This window comes from Bactrocera oleae, chromosome 2, assembly GCF_042242935.1.
Source record: "Bactrocera oleae isolate idBacOlea1 chromosome 2, idBacOlea1, whole genome shotgun sequence".
Classification (NCBI taxonomy): domain Eukaryota; kingdom Metazoa; phylum Arthropoda; class Insecta; order Diptera; family Tephritidae; genus Bactrocera; species Bactrocera oleae.
The window spans coordinates 21,061,843-21,071,106 of record NC_091536.1 but is presented as its reverse complement, the minus strand read 5'-3'; the positions used below and the strand labels follow the sequence as shown (position 1 = coordinate 21,071,106).

Genomic DNA, 9,264 nt, shown 5'->3' with positions numbered 1-9,264 from the left:
TTCTCGTTTAGTGTAATATCTTGAAAATATTCTCTGAAAATTTCAAGTTGATCCGATAATGAATTTTTGAGTTATTCGACAAATAACAAATAGCGCTCGGGCACTTCAAAGCGCTCGGGAGCAGGTAGCTAGTGGCAGCTGCAAGAAACTTTTAATGCGTTTTTCTCAAAACTATGTTTTTTGAACTGGTGACAACTATAACTCGAAAACCGCTCAGTAGATTTTAATGAAATTTATTCAGCTTTTAGAATACATAATAAACTCGAGCCTGATCGAAGGATTTTTTTTAATTTCGATTTTTTAAGACCAATTAACTGTTGATTTTTTCCGAAAATCTAGAAAAAAATTTCCTGAGGCCGCCATTTTGTTAATTTTTGAAAAAAAAAAGCTTCGATCAGGTCCCCTATTTATAATACTATTTTTTTTTTTGTTCCGATTGATTTTAAATGAATTTTAAAGGACTTATAATTGTCACCGCAAGAACCTTTTTTTGGAACATGGTCAACACAGACAGCTATAACTTGCGAAATTAAAATTATAATTTTTTTTTTAATTTTCGTGACTTCAAGTCAAAACATTGTATAATTCCATATTACTATTGTACTTTTGTAAATTAACATGATTTAATAACAAGACAAAAATTACTGAAAATTCTTATTTTTTCGTGCCTCTGACTACCCCTCAACTAGACTTACGTGTGAACGGAAACTTTATTTTTCATTAGATATGTTATTCAAGTATATAAGGTTTTGTCGATACGATGCTGCCTACTTGTCATTGGCTGAATAATATCCGCGTCCCTTCTGGTTACGATCCCCCGACTATCGTAAGTAGAGACACTCCTCTTACACCATTTCAGTGAACAATCATAGCACACGTTTAGTTGTATTTTACATTTTTTTTATTTCACTTTTAAATACAAAAACGAAACATCCCTACGAATATAGATCACCGATGTATGCATTTAGGCAACCAAAGCCGAGGCGGTGCTAGATTCGTATTTCCAGTTAGGTGGCAGAACACTCTTTGTCTTATAATAACGAGCCAAACGATGGATTCTTGACTCAACCAGAATCAAACGGAATTTACCATCCTTATCCTTGCGATTACGCTCCAAATGCTTGCGGATAGCAACAGCCTTCTTGATCATATGGTACAAATCCTCAGGGATGTCGGGTTTCAAGCCAACGGATTTCATGATACGCAGAATTTTGTTACCATTGACGAAGCGTACCTGCGCAACACCATGCGAATCACGAAGAATGATACCTGTAGCATAAATGGGAAATTAGAATAATCTCACAATATGGACATTAAGTCTTATATTATACTATACCGATTTTGGAAGGAGTCATGCCCTTTTTGCCCAATTTCTTGATGTGTTCTTTCACATCCTCGGCATTCAATTTCAGCCATGAAGGCACCGTCCGTCTGTAGGGAAGCGCTGATTGGGAAATACCCTTACTGTTTGAAATCAATCATAAAGGTGACACATGAAAAAGAATAAATATTCTTTAGTAAACATCACACTCAAGTATTTGGAAGATTGTCGTAAACCAGCCAACGCCACATGGGCGTACTAGCAATATAAGAATTTTACGCAACACAATCTTCTACTAAACTTTCATATACAAAGTATATAGCACAAGGATATAATGCACTGTTAAAATAATAAACTTGCGTAAAAATCAAATAAATAATAGTTAAAAACGAATTTTTACCCAGGAGCGTGCATACGACCCATCTTTACAGATTTTTATTCTACACCAAAAAGAACGAAACGGAAGTGGAGACTTATGACATTAATGGCCTCTACAATGTCGCCAACATAAGAAATATAACTAACGTCAAAAGTTAAGTACGAACAGTACAGAACGTCTAGTATTTTACAATAATGTATGTGAATTAAATAGATAGCAAACTTTTTTGTTATTAAATGCAATAGCAACTCGTAAAAGCTTCCTTGAATTTTCGTCTCGTATTTTTGTACTGTTACAATTTACGATCCTGTGTACTAGTTTTGTGCAATCAAATATTATTTTAAATTTTAATTCTACAAAGAAGTCTTGTCACCTTGCAAGGAGACCTCTCGCAGTGCTGTCAACAAACAAATATGATCTCTCCTAAATTTCTCTCCAACGCACTCACACATTCAAGTTATCGGCTTATTTTTCTATACATATACGTTAAAGTGACAAACACTACAATAATAAATGCACACGCTTACAATTTGCTGCAGAAAAACGAAAATGGCTGAGTTTGTGTGAAAAACTTTAACGCATTAGAAAAATTTCCCTAAATATTTGGAGAAAAACTGGTGTAAAAATACTAAATTATGGAAAAAATTATTTTGCTCCTCCAAAGGCACATTGTGAAATTAAAAAGTGTTCAAATTTAAATATACAACAATAGAAAAGAGCGTTTGAAAAAGTGCATATATTTCTCGCCTAGAACAAGATAAAATTGCAAAGATAGAATTTACGTATACAGAGGCCATAGCCATCAACTGTCAGTGAAAAAAGTATTACTCAATAGAGATTTAATTTATTAATGAAACTATAATTTAAATACATTATCAAACTTCAAATTGAGTTTTGTAATATAAAATTACCATTTGTGAAGTACTATCAAAACAGAAAGGGACACATTTTATTTAGCCCTATTCGTGTAACGCATACACAAGAATTAAAAGCTAAATAGTTCAAACGAAAAGGGCATACCTATGTAGTTTGCTAATTTAATATCTATGCACATACCATTGTATTGTATATTGCAATAATTTAGAATGGCCGCCGATTCTGGTGATAGTGATAGTGACCCACGTCCTTCGTGTAGCCAAAATCGACGTATTACTCGAGGAAATACCAATCATGGTGGTGGTAATTGTACTGAAACTAGGAAAGGTAGAAAACGTCGCATCGTCATGCGCATCGAGTTTGATGACAGTGGTGAAGATAGTTCTTCGACTTCAGAAGTGTCGGGGGAAGATGGTCAAGTAGAAAATGATAATAATAATCAGCCACCATCATGTTCCACTATACCGCGAAGAACTCGTCAAAATAGCAGACCTCTTGAAGGAAAAAGATCTACCAAAAATGATGGTTCCGATGATTCGGATGACATTCGTAGAAACAATACGCAGCGTCTTCGGAAGAGGCATACAAATATGCTTAAAATGGATGAAAGCGATTCGGATGAGTCTTCAAGTGGTAGTGAGGTAATGGACTATTTTTCGTTTATTAAAAAGTTGTACAAAAAAATACATATATGTATATATATACATATATATGTGAGAAATGTACTGCTTTCATATTGGAAGTGTGTATTGCGCCATGTCATACATTTTTATAGTTATAAAAGTACACATTTTGTTACTGTTTAACTTAGACTAATCGCTATAGAATATATAACTTCGTCCAATGAATTCTGATATCTGAAGTTAAAATATTCATATTTGAATGCCGGTAAAGTTAATGTGTTTGGAAAAATGTAATGAAAATATTTTCAAACATATTTAAATATTTTATTGGTACATACTATAAAAACTGTTTACATATACAAACACTTGGGTCAAAGCTTGGATATACATATTTATTTGTTTAGTACTAATAAAAATTATAACATTTGACTTGAAGATCAAACCGTATACCATAGCATTTTCAAAAATTATGTATATATTTCGAACAAAGTGAAATTCTTTAATTAAGTAAATAAAATAATAATTGTCAATAGTATTTGTATACAATATACTACTAATATTTATAATATTTACGTTTCCCATTTAATTTTTTAAAATTTTAATATGTTTTAAACTGATAATACTACTTGGAAGTATATTTTTGTTTTGGCGTACTATATACAATACATACATAGTTGTTAGTGTTGAAGTTTCTTCCCATTATAGAAGTATTTTCATGAGGTTTCCGAATTGCATACATATTGTCGGAATGCTGCTGTTTTCGAGAGAAGAGAAGGACTACAATATATGAAGTAATCTATTAATTTGTAGATAGAACAGTCGTGTTAGCAATTAGTTTTGGAAGTTTTTTTATCGTACCAAAGTTTAAATATATATGTATACAATATGTATAAAGAATTCAACTTGCTTCCTTTTAACTCAATGATAAATATATACATATATACCTAAATATATATATTTTTTTTTGTATTGCCTACAGCAAAATATTTTCAGAAGTCAACGATTTAACATGTGACAAACGACAATGAAATCTGATAAATACGGGAAAACTGTTTCAAAATAAATTTGAAAAATATTTAACTTTTTAACTTAAGTTCTATGGTTTGAACAGTATAGCATTTGCAACCAGTCTAATTATAATTAACATTAATTACTCATTTAATAACCTATTTGTTAGCATCAAAATAAAAAAGTAAAAATAATTAAATTAATAGCTTACTTTAGTATAACACGGCATTGACGAAGTAAATGTGTACCTTTTTTTTTAATTTGCCCTTTGTTATATGTTTCTGATGCAGCATAATTCCCCTTCTATTGTTACAGAATCAAGATCAAAAATACTTTTCACATTTTCAGGCGTCTGACTTGAGTTTTGGTTTTTTCGATAAAAAGCTTTAAATTACTTTTTATTAGACCCTATATTTTTTGCAACCCATAATAAAAAAATTGCATTTGGATTTTCCAAATGTATTCCATTTTTTTATGACAATTAGTTGTGAAATGATTTTATACATTCCCAACAGGCAAATGTTGACGATATATTTTTGTTTTTTCTTTTGTAAAAACCACATACAGTGAGCCAAAAAAAACTTGTACAGAGAGATGTTTGACTTTGAAAGGACTTTTCTCTTAAACTATTTTAGCTTTGAAGCTGCAACCAAGAGTAGCAATATGAAAATCTTATGTATTTGTCGTATTTTTATAAAAAAAAATTTAAGAATAAATCAATTTTGATGTAACGATTCCAAAAATTTTAGCATTAAAAAAAGATTTAACATTTATGTTTGCACCACTTTAAATGCAGTTATCAAGTAGGTACAGTTATTTTTGTCTGGTGTTATTTGGTAAGCGACTTGTTTCATGCGGCTGTAGTTTTTGAAGAAAAAATGGTGAATAAACAAACATCTCAAAGTTTACAGACTCAGGTAGTCAAATTTGGCAATAGAACAAAAGTATTCTCGAAATAGACAATAAAAAAAACAAATACTATTGTTCAGTAAATTATTGCTAAATTCAAAAAAATTGGTGTTGTTGGCAGACTTGATGGTAGTGGAATGCCCAAAAACAAAATTCCACGGCACTGCAAAAAGTAAAGTTGTTCGGAGTATCAAGGAATAAATATAGTCTGTCAGCAGAAAGGAAGCCACATTGTGTGTTGTGAGGTGCAATGATGGTAAAAGGGGTGGAGTGGGAGCATTTGGCGTCGGCAACCTTGTTTTCATCGAAGGAATTTTGTAAAAAATGGAGTACTAGGTAATATTAAAAATAATTTGGCTCCGAATTTATATGGTGGTTACTGCTTTATTCAGGATAACGACCCGAAGCATTCTGCTTTAGCGGTTAGTGATTGGTTGTACAACAATGTTCAGAGTCCACGCTTCAATTCCATTGAACATACACTTATGGACAAAATAATAGGTGGTGTGCGTTTAGCTGGTACTGTTTTTTTTGCCAAATGGAGTTGTAATTATTACTTTTTTTTCTTATACCGTTACATTTTTACGATGAAGACGAAAGAGTAGTGCGTAAGTATCCACAACTTGCATTACTTTTTTTTTAATTTTGCGTTTGAATGACTAGTTATCATTGCTTTATTAAAGTTGGTTGGCCAATAAAATAGGTGTAAGTTATATGTTTAAAAAAAGAAATGTTATTTCGAAGTATTTTTCATATTAATGTAGGTATTGGAGTATTTGTAATTTTATATTCCTTTGAACATCATAAACTAAAAAGAAGAAATTAGAAATATTTAGAATGGGTCGCAAAAGCCGCTATACCGATGTAGAGCGTCGATTGGTAAAAAAATTTCGAGATGACGGAAAAATATATTAATTAAATTTTTGGTCGTCCAAGCAAACATGGCCTGATTGATGATCGCTTCTCATGGCAAAAAAGGACCCTTTTGTGACTTCACGGCAAATTGCAGTGGAAGTTACTTCTAAGAAAGGTCCACATACAGAAGAGAAAAGCTTTTGACGCTGAACATAAAAATTGGTGCGGTCCCACTGGATAAATATTGGCAAAATATTTTATATTAAGATTAATTTTTATGAAAGTGATTATAAAAGAACTGTCCGTCGCCCTAAAGGCAAAGAATTTGATTGAAGATACACCAAAAAGACAATTAAGTATGGGGGCGGAAACATAATGTTATTTCCTGACAAAGCGTTGGTCCGTTATTTCGGATAAAGGACACAATGACCGCCATTGAGCAAAACGTGTTGCTACCATATGCTACCCAAAACATACATAGAGGTTGGTATCTGAGTAGTTAAGGGATGCAAATATTACCTGTAAGCAATGGCTTACTCAATCCCCTCATCTCAACCTGATTAAGAACTTGTAGAGTGATCTCAAGAAGAGATTGGCAGCCTTTTCTTTCCAAAATAAGGAGCAAATGTCGCAGAAAGCAAAGGAACTTTGGGATACAATCCCATTAGAAACCCGCCAAAAATCCCCTCAATCCATGCCGAATAGAATTGGAAAACTAATCCAATCTAAAACCACGGAGGATATACAGGTTGTCAAAAGCCCATGGACCGAAAAAAGGATAACTGAAATTTTTTGATTTTATTTAGAAAAAAATATTTTACACTTATCGTATTATTTTGAACAATGATATTTCTTATTTTGAAAAAAAAATCAGTTTTAATATTCGGAATGAAAGATTGTCGACATATTTATGTTTAATAAAGTAAAGCGTAAATACGTTTAAAACAAAATTGTTTCAAATACTTCAAAGTTATTAAATAATAACTCTGTACACCTATTATTTTGGCCATAAATGTATGTGGGTCTATACGGAGACAAAGTTACGAGAGCGCACAGTTAATAGAAAAAATGACGTTAAGGCTGCTCTTCAGGAAATGGGCATAGTATTAAATTTTCAAAGAATTTTATATGTAAATTTATGAAAACTACAAGTTTTTTTTTTTGTTTTGAAAATGGAGTTATTTTGGATCTTTTTAAATATTTTGGAGAAAACTGGACACCGTTGATATCGTTGTACAGATAACTGATCGATCAAAATAAAATATTTGTACGGAAATTTTTTTTCATAGGACAAGATACCTTTACGATATTTGGCAGAAGTTATAATCCAAGTAAACGTTACAATCTCCTAAAAATTGTTCAGATCGGACCACTATAGCATAAAGCGGTCAAAATCAAGATAAAGACCTTCATATAATATCGCTTTCCTTATTAAGTAAACTTAATTCAACCTGAAGCTTGTTTTTTTTATCAAACAACGGATTTTTCCGATTTAGTTATACATATAGTTGTTAAAAGAAATTCACCTGTGAAGGATATTATAATTTCGGTGCAGCCTAACCGTAGGGTAGTAAATAATTTATTATTTATAAATAATTTATTATTTCCCCATTTTTTAGTAGAATAATTATCATTTTATATTCAGTAACTGTTATGTTCCCGCTAATGATGAATTGATCTGTAGGTATTGTTAAAAAAAAAACTCTAAAACTCTGCCCAATTAGTTGTGTGACAGAAATACTTGGGTTCTTGGTAGTGCAAGAGTACGGAGAACTGGCCAGTAGCAATCCCATTCGTTCGAAAAATAAAAAATATTATAAAAATTTTCGCGTCAACTTATGACACTAATTATTGTTGCTCAAGCAACACACTAATCTCCAATGAGACTGTGCCATCTTAGAAAATTGATGGCGTGGTACAATTTGTTTCAAAAAACTAATGGTTTTTTTTTCGCAAACTATTGATCGGGTTAGGTCGAGATCTCTCATAATCATTTGCATATTTTCAATTTAAATTCACGAGGTTTGTCTCATCATTTCACATAACTTGAAATATTAAATTAGAGGATAATGTTTCACTACTCGACATCTCCCAAATATAGGCTGACTTCGAAAACGTCAATTTCAATGTATAAGAACAAATTATAATGTTCTGTAATGCATTAGAAATATTTTTGACATTGCATCATGTTTTGAAACGCATTAAGCGTTTGATGTTTTTTGACATTTTCATATGCAACGATGGCGGAGCGAAATTGTAAAGCTTGTTATTTGTTGTTTTATTAATTTATACTAAATTTGCATTAAATTCAGAGATCATGGCAAATAATGTATTGTACTTATGATGGCAAGAATATTATATATTTTCCTATATATTTTAATGATGTGCCTGAGGAAACGGACGAAATTATTTCTAATTAAACTATTTTGTTTTAATTTTAACATTTTTGGTTTTTATACGCTCGCGAAAACAAAACAGCTGATTGCGAAAGTAAACTTTGTAGTAAAAGTGTTATGTAACGTCAAATTATACAACGCCTAATTTTGCAATATTGTTACATACCGTTGCATACTGACGATGTATAAATACTGTAGTCATACTTTATCATAAGCTTAAAAGTAATTAACAACTATCGTTTAATATAGTTATAACTAATAACATTGTAAACCAAATATTTGCTATAAGCAGCCACATTAAACGCACGTCAAAAAGTATATGTAAATTTATTAATATATCTTAGCATATCAACATGCCTATGTTAAAACCGGATCGCATGTTTTAATATCTTTTTTCTAAAAAAGTATTCGTTATTACATTTTATGAATCCCTGTAATATTCCGATCTATAATCTTGTGAAGATTTTTTATGGTCGTTAAGCCCATCGGTTCTTTATACAATTTTGTTCCTGGATCTAAATTACATTGTCAAAACAATACTTTGCCCTTCCATATTTCGCATACTTACAGAGCTTTGCGAATATCTCGAATTTAAACAGATCTTTTGACCTTCGCCCGCACCGTCCTCAAACAACCAGAATCTGTAATGATAAACCTGGATTAGTTTAAGTAACAATTATCTATTTTATAACATATTTGTCGAGTCGTTGTAACCGATTTTTGAAAAATAAATTGTTTCTGAACAAGTCTCCAAAAACTCATCGTTGAGGTCTTTGTTTAACCATAACTCATTATTAATGGGATTCCGATAATTATACCCTGAATAGGTTATATTAAGTATGCCGGTATAGTTGTAACACCAAAAAGTCGGAAACGCTATGAAGTAAATATAAGTAT

The 9,264-nt window shown here is 31.5% G+C and overlaps 2 protein-coding genes across 2 annotated transcripts in view; one reads left to right on the top strand and one right to left on the bottom strand.

The window, feature by feature from the left end:
* Positions 1 to 878: 878 nt before the first annotated feature.
* RpS13 (ribosomal protein S13) lies at positions 879 to 1,877 on the bottom strand. Its single transcript, XM_014233389.3, has 3 exons — positions 1,722 to 1,877; positions 1,337 to 1,464; positions 879 to 1,269 (listed from the first exon to the last, which is right to left on the bottom strand). Exons 1-3 carry the CDS (start codon positions 1,742 to 1,744, stop codon positions 965 to 967), a joined length of 456 nt encoding a protein of 151 aa, XP_014088864.1. The 5' UTR covers positions 1,745 to 1,877; the 3' UTR covers positions 879 to 964.
* A 324-nt stretch (positions 1,878 to 2,201) lies between these two features.
* The window catches only part of LOC106616628 (uncharacterized), a 28,680-nt gene continuing 21,617 nt past the window's right edge, over positions 2,202 to 9,264 (top strand). Inside the window, exon 1 of the mRNA XM_014233379.3 lies at positions 2,202 to 3,217. Within this exon, the coding sequence (XP_014088854.3) occupies positions 2,786 to 3,217 (432 nt within the window). The 5' untranslated portion in view covers positions 2,202 to 2,785. The remainder of the gene's footprint in view (positions 3,218 to 9,264) is intronic.

Excerpts from the sequence above, each read along its gene's own strand:
- RpS13 (XM_014233389.3), bottom strand. The coding sequence starts at position 1,744 with ATGGGTCGTATGCACGCTCCTGG. Across the intron at positions 1,465-1,721 it reads GGTCGTATGCACGCTCCTGG|TAAGGGTATTTCCCAATCAG; the intron begins GTAAAAATTCGT and ends GATTTCAAACAG. Across the intron at positions 1,270-1,336 it reads CATGACTCCTTCCAAAATCG|GTATCATTCTTCGTGATTCG; the intron begins GTATAGTATAAT and ends TTTATGCTACAG.